General features: G+C 40.4%; 1 protein-coding gene across 5 annotated transcripts in view; it reads left to right on the forward strand.

Annotated features, from left to right (window-relative positions):
• PDE10A (phosphodiesterase 10A) overlaps window positions 1–18,345 on the forward strand; it is a 253,255-nt gene that overhangs the window by 168,295 nt on the left and 66,615 nt on the right. For all 5 annotated transcript variants that reach the window (XM_074990261.1, XM_074990262.1, XM_074990264.1 and 2 more), the window contains 2 exons: window positions 8,402–8,522; window positions 10,994–11,043. In XM_074990261.1, the coding sequence (XP_074846362.1) occupies window positions 8,402–8,522; window positions 10,994–11,043 (171 nt within the window). The remainder of the gene's footprint in view (window positions 1–8,401; window positions 8,523–10,993; window positions 11,044–18,345) is intronic.

The following is an 18,345-nucleotide window of genomic DNA, read 5'->3' on the forward strand; positions in this document are numbered from 1 at the left end:
AGTGGTTTGTGGATTAGCAACTACGAGCAGGAAAACCATTGACATGCAGTTTTGTCATGCATTTGCGTATGGACAAATGTATCACATAATTATGGTTCTCTAAAAGAACATTGGTCATCACTTTTTTGTGGGGTGATTGGGGAAAGAAATCGGTGGGAAAATTGGTTCTTAGATTTTGTCAGCATATTTTACTTTGGTCTGTGTAATCTAAATGTATAAATTCTGTCTGCAAGGAGACTAGTGTCATCTTTTGTCATTTGTGGAACAAAGTACATTGTTTCATATATAGGTATCACTGTGTGTATCAGATAAGAACTAAATCTTTCCCACTCAAACAAGTGTATAAATTCCTATAAGTGGGCATTTTTTACTGTTTCTTTTTCTCTCTTCACTTAACACTGCCTGGATTGGTTGCATGGAAGTGTCTTTCTATAAGTGACCTATTTTGCTTCATTTGTCACCTATGAAAGGAACATTTGAGGTGACAGTTTACTTTGAATTGAAACTGGTGTTCATCTTGTTACTTTTCAGCCAGCAGGTTAGCTGTGACAAATCTCTACAAAGCTAAAGATGTTGAGTCAATCTTTTCTCCTTAACATATCTATAATAATTAGTAGTAGTATTATTGTACTACCTATCATCAGGACACCATTGTACTAGGCACTGTACTAGGCAAAGAACAGAAAGTCGGCTTCTATCCCAATGACTTCATAATCAAAGTATAAGACAAGAGATGATACAGATAAACTGACTTGGTAGCATAAGGAAACAGGAAAACAGTATGGTCATTATGGTAAGCCAAAGCAATGCACTTGAAAAATGATTTTTGCGGCGAGAACAACAAGAAGTCTTGTGGCACCTTATGGACTACAGATATTTTGGAGCATAAGCTTTTGTGGGCAAAGACCCACTTCATCAGATGCATGAGTGGGGGGTGGTGGTTTCAGAGGGGTATTTAAAGAATGGGGTCCCAGTAAAAGGGAGGGCCAGAGCTGACAAGGTCTATCCAGCAAAGTGGAAATGGCCCATTATCAATAGTATGTATCAAAAGAGGAAAAACCAAGTCAGATCAGACAGGGGGATATGAGCCATTGTCAGAGTCTAATGGGGACATCTTAACATCCAGGGCAGAGAAGCTGTTTTTGTAAACTGTGAGCCACTCCCAGTCTCTGTTTAATCCTTGGTTAATGGAGTCAAATTTGCAAATAAATTGCAGCTCAGAGATTTCTGGCTCCATTTGATTTCTGAAATTTCTGTGTTCCCCCCATGGGCTTCTGTACATTGCTGTTCCTGATGTCTGATTTATGTCCATTTTAGTCTCTTGTTTATTCTCAACATAAAAGAATAAATGGACATGTCAGACATCAGAAACGGTAATGTACAGAAGCCTGTGGGGGAACACTTCAGTCTCCCTGGACACTCAGTAGCAGATTTAAGGGTGGCAGTCCTGAAACAAAGAAATTTCAAAAATCAAATGGAGAGAGAAATCTCTGAGCTGCCCCTCCCCCCACCACCTGTGATGTTGCTGAGCTGTAGCCCAGGAGCACAAGTCAATAAATACTATCATTAGGTTTCTGCCAACCATTTCGGAAATCTCATGTTGGAATACACTGAGGGAGACCTGCAGGACAGAGGATATTCCTGGTGTTAACTCTTTAACCATTGCTAAACAAGAGGAACCAATATTCAGTTCTTCCTCGAAAAGAAGTCAATTGCCAATGGTGAAGAAAAAGGTGAGAAATTGGAGGAGTAGGACTGGGACTGAGACCATGAAGTGAGAGAGACCTGACTCTGTGGTGCTCATTTTAGATTCTTGACTCTTGTGGGAGTTGAACAAAAATCTAGAACATCAAATTTCTTGTCAGACCCAGCAGTACTAAAATATTATTTCCTTTATATGCTTCATAAAAGTCTATGTCTTGACGGCAGGACAAGATACATGGTTGTAAGCGGGATGCTGTCACGTTACCTACACTATAATAGAATGTACTGTGGATGTAGAGTGGTTAATTTATCCCAGGGCCTTTACAATGTTTTTCTCTACATAATATCATATTTACATGGCTTACTGCACTTTAGACCCTTCTCTTGTCTCTCTCAATGTGCTGTTTCAGATGTTGGGCCTTGTGTACCAAGTGTGGTTACTTAACAGACCAGATGGGGCTTAGCAACTGCAAGTCCTCCCTTTGGGAGCTGTGACAGTTGATTAATGTAGGTGGCCAAGGAGCCTTCTCCAAAGTATTATTTACCCCAGTAGGAAAAAAGCATAAGCAAAGAAATAAAGGATTTTAAACCAATAAAAGGTTTGTACACATCTGTTTTACCTAGAGGCTTTGCATCCCTTAGCAGAGACCCGAAGTAAGTCCCTGATCTTGGGGTCTGTATCTGTGCGTATAGCTACACGGGCTCAACCCCTCTCTACCATATGCACCACCAGCAAACCCTGCGGCTTGCCAGAGAGCCTCCACAGACTTGGTTGACCACGATGCCAAAAACAGTAATGTGCAAGTTCCTGTGCATGCTCTGAAACCTGATGATAGGGTTGTGTCTTAAAGCCTGGGCTTCAGCCCAGGTGAGAACAACTAAACTACTATTTGGCAGCATGGTACAGTGGGTTGGTTGGTTGGTTGATTTTGCACTGTAAACATACCGGGTGTGTCTACACTAGCTGGCTACTTCAAAGTAGCCAGCACAACATCGAAATAGCACACGTTGCGTCTACACGTGCTGTGTGCTAATTCGATGTTGAAATCGACATTAGGCAGCGAGATGTCGAAATCGCTATTTCTATCTGAAGATGGGAATAGCGACTGACGCAGTGAGAACCTGCTTCTCATCAGCAACTCCCTATGACAACCCTGTGCTCCCTCAATGCCACTTTTACACACATGCACACACCCCTGCTAGAGCCTTATGTTGTAGACATCCAGGCTTTTGGTTCTCTTGCATTTGCAAACTGAGATTCTCTCCTTGACATACCAGTCCCTTGAATTTCATGGCAGGTTAGATGTAGGATGTTTAAAGCAAATAAGTTGAATATTTTCCCTGAAGTGTGAGTAAGTGGGTGGCTACTTGAATCTGTTCTTTTTATGTGCAGCTGGTCACTACTAGAATTAACCTTTTCATTCATCCTGTACCCTCTGTCTTTACTACAGTCAAATGGTTAGAATACATAAAATTCATAAAGTGTTTAGGGTGACTAAAGGTCCCAATTTCTTGGGGTCAGTCCTGATATTCGCAACTTTGTCTTATATAGGTGCCTATTACCCTCTACCCCATCGTAGTTTTTACACTCAATAGAGTAGTTCTGGGTCCATCATCATTTTCTAGTGCTCTGTTCAGTCATTTTTAAATGTCTCAGGCAATGCTGTGTTAAAGCTTGTGATCTTTCCTACTTCCTCCACTATGTTTTGTGGCTTCCTCACTTCATCCAGTGATGTTCTTGAGTTCCAGTCTTCTTGTTCTCCCAGATGTCTGGCACTCCCTTCTCCCACATCAAAGGGAAGTTACAGCCATAGTTTTTAAATTCTTACTGCTCATTTCAGGCACTGCAGAATAAATCCTGCTGATTAATTAAGATAATATAAAGGGCAGGGCTGTTCCTCACAGCCTGGTAATCGCTGGTTTGGGAGGAGAACCTTGTAATAATAATTATTAATAACAGAATTGCTGCTATAAAAATAAACTAGTTTACCACAGGAACTCTGCAAATGTTCAAAGTTACAGAAACCACTACAATAGGCACATGTCTGCTTCTGCTTTTTAACTTTGTGTTTACTGACACTGATCCCTATTACCACAGTCCTTCTGTTACAGCAGATTGTATCAGTCGTTGTTGAGCCACCCCCTCCCCAATACTAAGAAGAAGAATATCTCTGGCACAGTTACCTTATGAACAGCCAGGCATGCAGATTAATCTGTCACTTTCGAGCTTCATATTTATCATGCATATTTTACTCACTACTGCATACACTGGACTTTTTGATTACTTAATTCTTTATATTGTATGACTTACAGCCATCTTCCTAAAGTCACAGTATCTCTTCATGGAATAAACTATCTTAATTTTTATGCAGATCTTTAAAAATAGTACATTATTTTGTGTGGATGGAAAATCTAGCAGTATTCTTCCAATTATTTCTTCATTGTTGATTTGCTGTGAGCTGTTTCACATTACTTGTATGTTCTAAAGATAAGCCAGTGCTAGAAGTATTTCTGGAAAAGCTCTACAAAAAGTTCTTTAAGGATGTTTGTAAAGTAATTTGTCTTCTAAATTATTATTCCACATTACAGGACAATGATTTCGAGGATTAGGGTATGACTAGTGTCAGCAATGTGCAGTTTTATTACAGGCACTGATAAGGTTAATTAAAATAGATGAATGCTGCCTAGAGATCCTGATATTGAGATTTCCCAAGAAAAAGACGCCAAGTATTAGAAGGGTCATTAGTATGATACACAAAGTGAGAACAATGGGTTTACAAAGATTTGAAGTATTATTGGTAATTTATAGGACTCCTGTTTAAATATTGTTTCATAGTTATATAATGGGAAATAACCATGTTTGCATGCCTTTTTTTCACCCTGCTGAAAGTCAGATTGTTTGAGGAATTCCTTTCATCAGCTGGGATCAGTTTTTTGATTTTATTTTGCCAAAGCTGTGTAAAATATGTGCTAGTCTGTGTTATAAAAATGAATCTAATACAGATCCAATGCTGAACAGTGATTAATTCAGCTTTTTATTTTCCACTTCTTTTAGACCTCATCAACCTCCGATAAAATGACTTGATATGATTCTAAACAAATTCTATTCATCTTGCCAGTTGTCAAATCCAGATTATCTCAGCCTGGAAATCTGCCATGTTACAAATTAATACTCCTGTTATGCAGCTAGTGTTTTTACAGTAACACAAACGCATACGGGAGCTTTAGTCTGCTTAGATTCATAAAATGTTTGCTAACACATTGCAAAGGTGACATAGTTTATTCACGTAGCTAATTGCCTAATTGCAGTGTATACATTGTCTTAGTTATGTAAGAATTCCATAAAAGGTTATGACCGTGTGCTGATAGGTTGATGTAGATGATGGAACAAGTAAAAATACAAACATTAACCTTTAAAGATTCAGCTTGAAGTCCTGATTACCTTAAGTTGCAAGTGAAAATGAATTTGGTCACTCCCAAGTCCTTTCAGGGCATTTTTCCACGTTATAAGCAACTTTTCATTTGTATAGTCTTCATTTTAGATAAACCTGGATTGTGACAGCATCCAATGTATATTCAAAAAATGATAGTAAAATGTTTTTTAAATACAGTAGAAGCAGGAAGCCCGCTAAAAAAGCAGTGGGGCCCCTGGATGATAAAGATATAAAAGGAGCGATCAAGGAAGACAGTGCTATTGCGGAGCGATTAAATGATTTCTTTGCTTCAGTCTTCATGGCTGAGGATGTTACAGAGGTTCCTAAATCTGAGCCAGCCTTTTTAGGTGACAAATCTGAGGAACTCTCCCAGATGGAAGTGACATTAGAGGAGGTTTTGGAGTTAATTGATAAGCTGAATAGTAACAAGTCTCCAGGACCAGACGGTATTCACCCAAGGGTTCTGAAAGAACTCAAATACGAAATTGCGGAGTTATTAACAGCGGTTTGTAACCTCTCCTTTAAATCCACTTCGGTACCCAATGACTGGAAGATGGCCAATATAACGCCAATATTTAAAAAAGGCTCTAGAGGAGACCCTGGCAATTATAGACCGATAAGTCTAACATCAGTACCAGGCAAATTAGTAAAAACAATAGTAAAGAATAAAATTGCAAGGCACGTAGAAGAGCACGAATTGTTGGGCAAAAGTCAGCATGGTTTCTGCAGAGGGAAGTCATGTCTAACTAATCTATTAGAATTCTTTGAAGGGGTTAATAAACATGCGGACAAGGGGCACCCAGTGGACATAATATACCTAGATTTCCAGAAAGCCTTTGACACGGTCCCACACCAAAGGCTTTTATGTAAATTAGGCGGCCATGGGATAGGAGGAAAGATCCTTTCATGGGTCGGGAATTGGTTAAAAGACAGAAAACAAAGGGTTGGAATAAATGGTAAATTTTCACAATGGAGGAGGGTAACTAGTGGTGTTCCCCAGGGGTCAGTCCTGGGACCGATCCTGTTCAACTTGTTCATCGATGATCTAGAAAAGGAGGTAAGCAGTGAGGTGGCAAAGTTTGCAGATGACACCAAGTTGTTCAGGACAGTCAAAAGCAAAAGGGATTGTGAAGAACTACAAAAAGATCTCAGCAAACTGAGTGATTGGGCAGCAAAATGGCAAATGAAATTTCATGTGGGTAAGTGGAAAAAATAACCCAAATTACACGAACAACATGATGGGGTCAAATTTAGCTACGACAGATCAGGAAAGGGATCTTGGAGTTATAGTGGATAGTTCTCTGAAGACATCCACGCAGTGTGCAGCGGCAGTTAGTAAAGCAAATAGGATGTTAGGAATTATTAAAAAAGGGGTAGATAATAAGACAAAAGATATCATACTTCCCCTATATAAAACTATGGTACGCCCACATCTTGAGTACTGCGTGCAGATGTGGTCTCCTCACCTCAAAAAAGATATATTGGCATTAGAAAAGGTTCAGAAAAGGGCGACTAAGATGGTTAGGGGTTTGGAACGGGTCCCATAGGGGGAGAGGCTAGAGAGACTGGGACTTTTGAGTCTGGAAAAGAGGCGATTGAGGGGCGATATGATAGAGGTATATAAAATCATGAATGGTGTGGAGAAAGTGAATATAGAAAAATTATTTACCTTTTCTCATAATACAAGAACTAGGGGACACCAAATGAAATTGATGGGTAGTAGGTTCAAAACTAATAAAAGGAAATTTTTCTTCACAGAGCACACAGTCAACCTGTGGAACTCCTTGCCGGAGGAGGCTGTGAAGGCCAGGACTCTATTAGGGTTTAAAAAAGAGCTCGATAAATTTTTGCAGGTTAGGTCCATAAATGGCTATTAGCCAGGGATAAAGTATGGTGCCCTAGCCTTCAGTACAAGGGCAGGAGATAAATCACTTGATGATTGTCTTCTGTTCTCCTTCTCTGGGGCACCTGGCATTGGCCACTGTCGGCAGACGGGATACTGGGCTGGATGGACCTTTGGTCTGACCCAGTATGGCCATTCTTATGTTCTTATGTAATGAGCTTGCAGATCTGGGCTAAAAAGTACTGGCAACAGCAGACCTTCATTGCCGCCTTCTTTGTGTAGTTACTTGTGCCTGTGTAAAATAAGTGCTAAATGCTATATAAAATACTCCTATTCTGGCTGTACTCCCTTTGCAGTGGTGTAAGGCTATGTCTAACTTATACTAAGAAAGTCAACTGCAGATATGCAATTCTAGCTGTATCAGTTGTTCAGCTGAAATTGACCTATCTGTCAATACAGGAGAAGTTCGACGGGAGAGTTTTGCCTGTTGGCCTCCTTCACTCGTGTCTTGCGAAGTGTACAGGGGTCGACGGCGAGCCCTAAGAGTTCGATTTCATGCATCCGTACTCTGATTCCTCCTCCATCTACCCCCCTGTGGCCAGCAGTGTCTCCTCTTCAGTATCCTAATTATTGCAATTAATCTCTTTTCCCTCTCAGTTCGTTCATTTTTATTTGCAATGATCGCCTACTGAGCCACAGCAGCTAACATTCTTACTATTTCTGTCACTTTTGTACGACTTGCGTACAACGCAGAACAGTTTGTGCCCACTGATGCAGTCTTCCAAGGGCTGAGTTGTGCCTGCTCCTCAAAACTCTTCTCCCCACTGCAAAAGTATTGCCTCTTCAACCAACATGCTGGGGTTCCTCTGTGCTCCAATATCCTCGATATCAGTTGCCAGGATGCTCTACCGCAATGTGACAGCTGATGGAAAAGATTGTAGGACAAGATTTGTGTCTCCAAAGTGTAGATATATATGAGGCTCTGAAGGGAAGACACACACACAGAGTTGTGGAAATACGACCACAATAGGTAGTGAAATCAGAAGGTGGAAGCAACAGTAGCAGCCTTGTTTATAATGGTGGAAGGAGGTTCAAGGGCAATGTATGAAGGGTACCTGCATGTTAAATGTCACACACCTCAGTTTCCTGAGACGTGATCATATGAATCTGGTCGTGTGTAGTCAAGTAAGAATTGATCATTCTTGTATAGCAATATGTTTCGAACAATGGGCTAGCTGGCCATAGTGTGGAATGCTTGTTGATATCATGAGGCTATGGCATAAATATTCAGGAAATTGGGTTAGGGCTAACAATGGAATTCTATCCACTGAGTATTTTTATAAATGTAGGCACAGATCACATTTTTTTTCAAGTTGGAGAATGTTTGTTCTAAACTGAGTTTTCTTGTTTGGTTCAACAGTACCAGGATACGAATATGCAAGGGCTGGTATATGAACTGAACAGCTACATAGAACAACGGTTGGATACAGGTGGAGACAACCAACTACTCTTGTATGAATTGAGCAGCATCATTAAAATAGGTAAGGAAAAGGATTTGATTCCCTTTATTTGAAGCCTTGTCATGGTATTTTGTGCATAACTTATGTAATTTAATAGATAAAAATACTTATGACAGGCTAGCTGTACATGTTTAGTACACCAGCCTGCAACTGCATCTGCACCAAGTAGCCCTTGCACTGTTGTGTAGCCCCATTGATGTCAGTGAAGCCCCAACTTGGGGCAAAGGTCCACTGAGTTGAGAGTCGAGTTGATGGCTGAGGGCCAACTGCAAAGCAAACCATTCAGTTATCCTGGTTTTGGTGTTGCCTGCCAGATCAATATAGAAAGTCGTAGAATTAGTTATCAGTAATATCATTGCAAATCTTGATGGCATCTTTAACAAAACTGAGGTGACTTGGGCGTATCTTTTCCTCAAAGATAAAATGTAACTCTTTGGAATTACTGCATTTTTTTATGTGATGTAGGTACTTCTTTATGAAAAAGAATATTGTCCAACACTAAAAGTGAAACATGCCTCTTGTGTAAATGGAAAGCTTCCATCATATCCTCTCTCCCTGAATTTTAACCAGCATATGTACAGACAGATATGGAGAGCATCAGTCTGGGTGTGTTTGCCTCACATACTTTTCAGATCCTGTTTTACACCCTTATCCCCACATCCCTACCACTCTGGCACTTTGGAATGTGTAGTTGGTTTTTCTGTTTCATGTGTTGTGTGTTTTGGGTGGATTGTGTTTGCTTGCTTGTCACTTGAATGGAATGATGTTTCTGAATTCAACTTTACCCCAACTGCCCAGTACTGAATAGTAACAGAGAGGAAGCCGTGCTAGTCTATACACTTTAAAGTGCTACTTGACTGCTTTTTGCCCAGTACTGATTTATGTTAGTCAGAGCGAACAAGAAGCTGGAGGAGAGAGAGACATACTACATCCAACCCTAGTCCTACTAGACTAGAGAATAGATCTTCTGTCCTTAACTAACAACTCTCTTCTTTCCTGTTCTATCCAATAGACATTTTTTATCCAGAAGTGATTTTGCAACTCAAATACAAATGAGCTGCTTGATGGCTGGGGCTGATGTCATTCACGTCTGTGTCAGTAATTAAGCAGTCACTGGGTTTTTGGTTCAACTAGACACATGTAGAATGTCAAGTGACTTAAATTGCCCCCTGTAATTATTTTCCTTAAAACGCACTGCCTTTTAAAAATGAGGAAATCATTCAGACCTTTGCATATGCAGGAGACAGCATTACTGACAGACAGATGAAGGTGGTCTGTTTGTACTCAGAGGCCATGTCTATACTTGCTCCCTCCTTTCAGAGGGGGCATGTTAATGAGGCAGTTCAGAAGATGCTGACATGAATATGCAGCACCTCATTAGCATAATGGCAACCGCAGGAGATGCAAAAGTGCAGCTTTCAGAACGCATGCCGCCTGTGTAGATGGGGGCCTTTCGAAAGGACCCCCTGACTTCAAAAGTCTCTTCTTCCTATTTGGTTTTAGGAAGAAAGAACGTTCAAAGTCAGGGGAGTCCTTTCGAAAGGCTCCTGTCTACACAGGCAGCATGCATTCTGAAAGCAGCACTTTTGAATTGCGCGTGGCCACTATTATGCTAATGAGGGGCTGCATGGTCATGTTAGCACCTCATTAGCATCTTCCAAACTGCCTCATAAACATGCCTACTCCTTTCTGGGGCAAGTGTAGATGCAGCCAAAGTGCTAAGCCTGTTTTCTAATGTTGAGTATTAAAGCACAGGTTTGATGTGTTCTTCTATTTCGGAGAGTTCTTTTTCATTTTAGCAATAAAATACCTCCGATGGTTTATTTCTGAGGGATTATTGTACTTTTTCTTGCTTAAACACTAGCCTTTGGCCTTATGCCTCACAAAACACCTGAGTCTTGCAATAATTGCCAGCAGATGCTTACTCGCTGGAGTGTCTTATGTATTTAGTACAGAACAGTTACAAAAAACATAGGCTTCCATGTGTCTTAGAAACTAGAAGAAAATCCTGTCATGCAAACTTAGTGGCAGTGTTTGTGGTTTTGTCATGCTTATGTATCTTAAGGGAATGGCAGAAGTAGTTTACGCTCTGTATATTGGAGGAAGCAGCTTTTTATTTTGAGGGAAAATATTCTATGTTCTATGTATTTACATTGTGCAAGGCTATTTTTTCTCATTTCTGAAGCTGCAATATAATATTCATGTAATGTAATATTCATTAGACAAAAAGTAAAGATGAGGTAAGTTTATCAGTTTGTAGCTTCAAATTATGTCTCAAATATATTAAATTTGAGGGAACGCAGATAACATTATCATATGCAAACAACTTTTTGGGGTTTCTGTGCAGTCTCAGGATGCAGGAATGGTGTTTCATCTTCAGAAGTTTAGCTGATTGTTCTAAGTGGCAATGAATATATTGTTTCACCTTAGAGAACATGCAGAAGTTTGATTCTCCCTGTGAGTACAATTACTTCTTTATTTTGCTTTGGCAGCTACAAAAGCTGATGGGTTTGCACTGTATTTCCTGGGAGAATGCAATAATGTAAGTATTCTGGACTTAGATGCTGCTTTTCTATACAGTTAACTAAAAGTGCATTTTGTACTTCCCCAAATATACTGTAATCTTATTCTGTACATCAGTTAGAAGAAGTGCTACCTAAGTGCTGAATATTAATTATACATTATTTTGTTAGCATGCAATGTTGCCAAATTAAGTGACAGACAAAAGCCTTTTTTTCCCACTGTGCTGGTAGAGGTCTTGTTTTGTAATCAATATTTGTTTAGTTTTACAGATATAATACTATTTGTTTTCTAAAGTCTAGCAACTTCACTCACAGCAAGCAGCAGGCTTAAAATAAACAAAAGGCTGTACTTCACATGATTCACGATCAACCTGTGGAACTCATTGCTTTGAAATATGAAGGCCAGTGGTATAACTTGATCAAAACTAAAAAAAAAAAAAAAAAAAGATAAGCTGTTGGAGGATAGATCCATCATTGGCTGTTAGGCAGGACGGCCAGTGATGCAACACTGTTCTCCAGATGTCCCTAAGCCTCTGTTTACTGGAATTGGGAGTGGACAGCAGAGTTGTATCATTCCATCATTGCCCTGTTTTATTCATTCCCTCTGAAGCATCTGCTGTTCGGCCCTGTCAGAAGACAGGTTAACTAAGTGGATGTTGGCCAGGCTCAGTATGGCCATTCTTATAGAGCTGCAAGACTGTATTTTTCTCCAGATTTCCCTACAATATAGTCAAGCCCAAATCCAGGCATTTATCCAGAGATTTTCTCATTAAAGAGATAAAATGTAACTTTTATCTCCTCTAAATGTGACTTATTCTTTTTTTTTAAGCAGTTAAGTTTCTGATTTCTTAACGGGCTTCAGTTTCTCTGACTGTAGCCTGAAAATGGAGTGATCTAAATTGCAAACTCAGACCTTGAATAACATGAAGAAATATATCATGTAAATTTAAAATGAGTAAGCCAAATTAACTCATGATGTAAATGAATTGACTACAACAATTGTAACAAGAATGAGTTAAGTTCAGTTTTACTAGTTACATAATCACTATTTTACTGTGCTATTTAGAATCCATTACATTATACAAAAAAAAAAATCCTGGAAATTCTGTCCAGATCCATCACAGAAGACTGTTACTTGACAAAATTACCAGCCTCAAACGTAGTGACTCTTTAAAGGTACAGCGTAGAGTTAAAAATCACACTTTTATCACAAAAACTGTATGTCAACTATTGGCATAAGAGTCACCTCAGATTCTTAAAAGTGCAACTGATTAGAGAAGCAAAACATTTTTCTACATTGTTTTAATTTATTCTTAAACATTAGTCACTTCTTATTGTTCATGCCTTTTTAATTTATTTATTCATTAATTTCCCCTGCTGCTGTTTGTGTGGGTCTTTGATGCAGCGAAAGAGAAATGAAAACTACTTATAAAACAGTAAAGCACATACCGATAGGGGGCTGGTGCACAATCTGAATGTAGTTTTAATTCTGGTTTTAAAAAATAGAGTAGTTGACAGTGTCCCATTCAATTATGTAAATTACAGTACAGTACAGTAACTGTTTCAAAATAAGACATGAATCTAAAGTTTGATGTGTAGTTCACACCTGTAATTAATATTTGGTCTAATAAAGATAACCCATTTTATTGTTCAGAAATCAGTCCTGTTCTGAGAGAGGTGTAACGTAAGAATTTTCTGCAAAAGACATATCACTTCCATTGGCATATGCTACACCACACATTGCCCACCTATTGTGAATATCAGCTTCATTTTTTTTCTGTCCAATTCTGGCATTTAATCACTGTTCCAGTTTGGGCCGGGGGGGAATGATGCTAGGCTCACCAACAGTCAGAGGGGCAAAGAAAGAATTTGTCTTTGCGGCCAGAGAGTCAAAGGGGCTGGAGGCCCACCACTTCTGCCCAAGACCCCACCTCTTCCAAGAGCAAGTAACTAGGGCCCCCCAGTCTGCCTAAAGGCTTGGCAAGACTGTCAGCACACCGGGGTAATGCAAACCTGCACTGAACTCCCAGGAGGTTTAGCCTTCACTTATATGGGTACAGTATGTGGATGAACAGCCAGCTTTGAATGTGGCTGTGCTCTGTGAAAATTAACAATGGCCCCACCTCCTCCATTGCCTCTTTGCAGAAACTGTAGCAGTGTTAACTTTACAATTTTGCCCAGCTTCCTCATGAGGGGCAGAAGATGGGGAGATGTTCTTTATAGCTTCTTGAGCACATGACATAGGGCTGTGTGCAAACTGACCTTGACTGGTTTTATAGCTTTTTAGATGGACAAGATAACATGTTTGTTTATAATTAACCCTACCACTGAAAACATTAAATATAAGTGGCATAAAAGATGAACATCGATTACCTTTGTGTCAGAAATGTGATTACGATCACCTCACAGTGTCATGGTGTTCACCTGTTCATATAGGGACTGATCCAAAGCCTGACAGAACCCGTGTGAAATTTTCTATTCACCTCAGTGGCTTTAGGTTAGGTCCATATTGTTCTCCTGTCACTTCATCACAATGCAGCAGAATTCTTTTGCAAGTCATTGTAATGAACTGTTAATTTGGGAATCCTTGTTTCCTGTCTACCAAACATATAATAATTTTGTCGTACCCTACCCCCTAAATAGTAGTTTTGTTTTTTTGTTTTTTGTGGGTTTTTTTTTTGGGGGGGGGGGGGGCGTTGGATATCTTCAAAGGCACAAATGGTGTTATGGTGTCCAATTACCATTGACTTTCAGTGGAAGATATGTATGTGTCATGGCCAGTTCTGTGTTAGAAAGCATCCTACTTGATGTTTTACTTAGTTATTTCTGTTGCACAGATAAAGCTGCCTGTATTTTGCTCTGCTGTTCTGTGTAGCATATATAAGTGCAAAGTAATACAAGTTCCTAAATTTAGATGAATGAAGCAGATAGATATTTGCACCCACATGTTCAAAAGTGGACTCTAATTTTAAGTGGCCAAGAGTTTCACGTCTCCATCTTGAGACTTGGATAGCTGAGCTGTATCAAGTTTGGAAACCAAAAATAGTGTTCTACTTTGAAATGTTGGTACAGTAAAATTCCTTTAATCCAGCCTCTGATGGTCTGGAAATCCTGATGGTCTGGCGTCTGGCAAAAATAGTCCTATTTATGGAGATAATGCAGCAAAATTTGATTGTCCAGCATACAGTTGTCCTCCGAGATACCTGAGGGTTGCATTCCACATAACCCTTGCGTTCCTCAAAATTCACATAAGTTGGGAACTTGGATGGTAGGTTGGAGCCATGGGAGGGATGCGGGGGGTTAAGCCTGGGTGAGCTAGGGCTCTAGGAGGGGTGGCAGGGGTGTGAAGAGCTGCAGTTGGGCTCTTGGATGGTGAAGAAGCTACAGGAACGTGGGAGGGGGTTAAGAAGCTTCAGGAGCACGGGATGGTGAAGCTGAGGAGTGTGAGGGTGGTGAAGAAACTGCAGAAGCACAGGAGTGGTGACATCCAATAGTCCAGAAAATTCGGTAATCCAGCACATGTCCAGTCTCAGACATGCCGAATTAAAGGAATTTCATGGTATTAAGGTTCTTAGCGAGCTGCAGAATTATTTCTAAAGTTTCTTGACTCCACCCAGTCAGTAATCTCAGCAGTCAAGGATGGCTACTTTAGTATTCAACCAATCTTTGTTAGAGCCTCATAACACTATGGTTTTTGAAGTGACTGAGAAGTTTTGACACCTGACACCGTTGACGGCAATGTGTGTGGATTTGTTTGTACATACGTATCTGGACAGTAAAGGGGTGGGGTTGGATAAGAACCTAGGAATTCTGATACCCGGCGTTCCACTGTTGTCTTGCAACTAACTATAACATACTGGTAATGTGTGCTGGGACACCACTTAATGATTTACAAAGTCAGGTTGAAGGTGACCAATTTCCGAAGTTGGGGATTCCACAGTTAATCCTTATTTGTACAGTTAATAGCTGTTGTAAAACTCGGTGTGGGAATCCTTACGTGCAAAGTTAGTAGCCACAGAGAAACTTTTTGGTATGCAATATTTTTGCCATACCAATATTTTTCCTTTGTCCAATATCAAAGTGTGAATTTATACACAGCATGTAAAAAAAAAAAGTCCTTGTTTCAGATACTGTAGAAACTAGGTTTACGAATATGAAGAGAGAGCCAACAAGTGATTACTTCATTTCATGCAATGTTGGTGTGGGTTTTTTACAGTTAAAGGAACAGGGAAGCAGCTTTGTCATTGCTGTTTTAGAATTGGTTTTAATGAATTAGTCATAAATGCTTCCCACTCTGTTGATTTTAGTAAGGATAGCCCTTTCTGTACTTGAAAATTGTATTTGGATATGGTGAAATGAATATGCTTTTTTTAAAAAAAATGACTGCATATTTAACTAATTCAAAAGAAAGCTCTGAATTAGTCTTGTCGAATTTATTCTGCTCAGTGCATGATATAGTTATCACCCTGGCTTCTAAATAGGCATTTCACCAATGGAGAAAAGTCCTATGTAATTTAACAGAACTAGATGTCTTTATGCAAGTATTTTAAGATTCTTACATAACTGAATAGGAAATTATATCCTGCTCTTGAATTTCATGAGATTGTTAAAAGTGTGTTAAATAGTGGACACTCCTAATAAAATTGCGTAGGTTGTCAGAGTAATTTCTGAACAACCTTGTTGGTTTTATCCTTGTTAAATTCTACAGGACTTTTCCAGAAATGTGTGTTGGAATTGTGTGGTGATGCAATGCACACGTGGCAGTTTCCTGCTGAGAAAAGAGACAAGTAGTTTGCCCCCAAAATCTCTGGAGCAGGATCTATGAGATGGCAGCTGCTCTACCAGTTTATGCTGTTTACTGTGCTTTTTTGCTCAAACCCTCAGCCTCTAACAGATGCCAACGGGGCATTGGGCTGTTCAGAAATGCTGGCAGTACTAACACTCCTTTCTCTATGTGCTCAGGACGTGCAAGCAACAAGATTCTGCTGCCTCCTACACTGTTGATGGGATGACTGTAAAGGTTTCTTTGTGTCTTATTTACTCCGCTCCCAGGCATGTGTATCCTGCACCCCTGTCCTGATTAGTCCAGGAAATAGTTTAGTTTCAGATTTGTGTGGTGGAGTGGTATGATTGTAAGTAAGGCACTTTGGTCTTAAGGGCTTGTAGCACACATTAGAAAATACTAGCTAATTTACGTTTGTCTTGGAGACTGGAGCAGCCTTGTAAGTAATGTTTCTGAACTTGGGGGGGGAAAGACTTTTATCCTATTTTGTTTTATTATCCAAAACAGGGAATTGCATAAAAACCTATCATCTTTATTGAGCACAGCATCTAATCATGTGTTTAATGTGAAGACCTTGATTACGTTCTATTGACTTTGGTGGGATTTACTCATGTTCCTAAATACTATATTAAATAGGGATGGGCTTAAGCACAGGCTTTCTGTATGGGGCCTTTGTGTGTGAATGTTTGCAAAACTTTTTGTTTTGTGTTGCAACTGCAATATTATGCATTAATATATAAACATTTCCTGCAAGTACTTTCTCATGCATACAGTTTATTCCTGGGAGTAATTCCACAATGGCTAGTTATTATGCTATACTCATAAGAATAAGGGTTGCAGGTTCGGGCCCATTTAGTTTTGAAATGTAATAGCAAGATACTTACATTAGTTCTTACCTTATGAGCATTATCTGCTTCCTGATGCTGTAAATTGCTACGACAAACCAATCATCCTCCTTCAGATAGTGATTCACTACAGCTTTATCGTAAAGAGAATTGTTAGACACCACAAATATGTGCACATACTCAGTGCTTCAGGGTGAATGTAATAGAGCTGTTATTCTGGAATTCCTACAGTATGTAGAAGTTCTTGTACTAGCTAGATATGCAGTGCCATCTAGTGACTTTACGTGTAACGGAAGGTTAATAGGTATTAAGAAGGCTTTAGTAAGTTTTCCTAAGTGACTAGTGATTGTAGTTGATGACCTATGCTATTTCTGAACCCAAGGGATGAGGGGTCCAGAGGAGGACAAACTCCAAATAAATGCCAAAGAGCTCAGAGCAGTTCAGCTGGCCTGTATGGTCTTCTTGCCTCAGGTGTCGGGCAGGGTGGCAAGAGGCCTTGCAGACAATACAGCTTCTGTGTTTTACCTCAATGGATGGGGGAGGAACACACTACTTGGATTCATACCAGGAAGAGCCTCCAGGTGTGGGTCCTCTTTTGCAGTCATAATATCTGTCTGGAGGCCAGCCTTCTCCTGAGAGTTGAGAGCGCTCTGGGAGCAGGGATTCTCGTCTCACCATGGGTGGTTGCTACCCAGATGCGGCTGACATGGTCTTCCAAAAGTGAGGCCTTCCCCTTATTCAACACTAAGCACAACAAAAAGTATGAGCAGTTTTGCTCTTGGGGAGGGATGGAATAGAGCTTCCTCTCCATCACATCTCATGCTCTGGTCCAGGATCTGTTACATACCTTTCCTTTAATTCCCCTCATCAGTTGGATCTTATGTCACACCAGATGGGACAAGGCTCAAGTAATCCTCACCACCACTAGTTCGGCACGCTTATGAATAGGCCACTCTACCTGCCCTGGCCCCTCCTGAACAGCTGACAGGAACATGGATGACTTCTGCATCCCAGTCTTGCTTCCCTGCAGCTCTCATCATGAATGTTCCATAGTTAAGTGGGGAGGAGCGCTCTTGCTTGGGGGAAGTGCAGAACATCCTCCTGGGCAGCAGGAAGCCATCTACACACGTGATGTATCAGGCAAAGTGGACAAGGTTCTCCTTATGGGCTTCATAACATGTTATCTCACTGTGCTGTGGCCTGGTCCAGCCTCGCAACCAAGGGCTGGCACACTTCTCTATCCGAGTATCCCGGTTTGGTACTCTGTCCCACAGTGGGACCTTAACCTTGTCCTCTCGTGACTCACCTGACCTGGAAGGTGGCATTTCTAGTAGCGATACTGCAGCACAATGGGTGTCAGAAATCAGAGCTCTGACCTGAGTCTTGTACAAAGACAGGGTCCAGTGGTGGCCACACCTGGCTTTTCTGTCAATGATTGTCCCTATCATCACATTAACCAGAGCACATTCCTGCCAGCCTTCTGCCCCCAGTTACAGGGTCTGGCAGAGGATTGTCAGTTCCATACCCTGGATGTCAGGAGGGCATTGGCGTTTTATGAGGAGTGCACCAAGCCTTCCTGGTGGAGGTCACCTACTGTGGAATGGACATGAGCAAACACTTGAAGAAGAAAAGAGTTACTTGTTCATAACTGGCATTCTTTGAGATGTGTTGCTCATGTCTATTTCACAAGCCAC

The sequence above is a fragment of the Carettochelys insculpta genome, chromosome 3 (genome assembly GCF_033958435.1).
Source record: "Carettochelys insculpta isolate YL-2023 chromosome 3, ASM3395843v1, whole genome shotgun sequence".
Classification (NCBI taxonomy): domain Eukaryota; kingdom Metazoa; phylum Chordata; order Testudines; family Carettochelyidae; genus Carettochelys; species Carettochelys insculpta.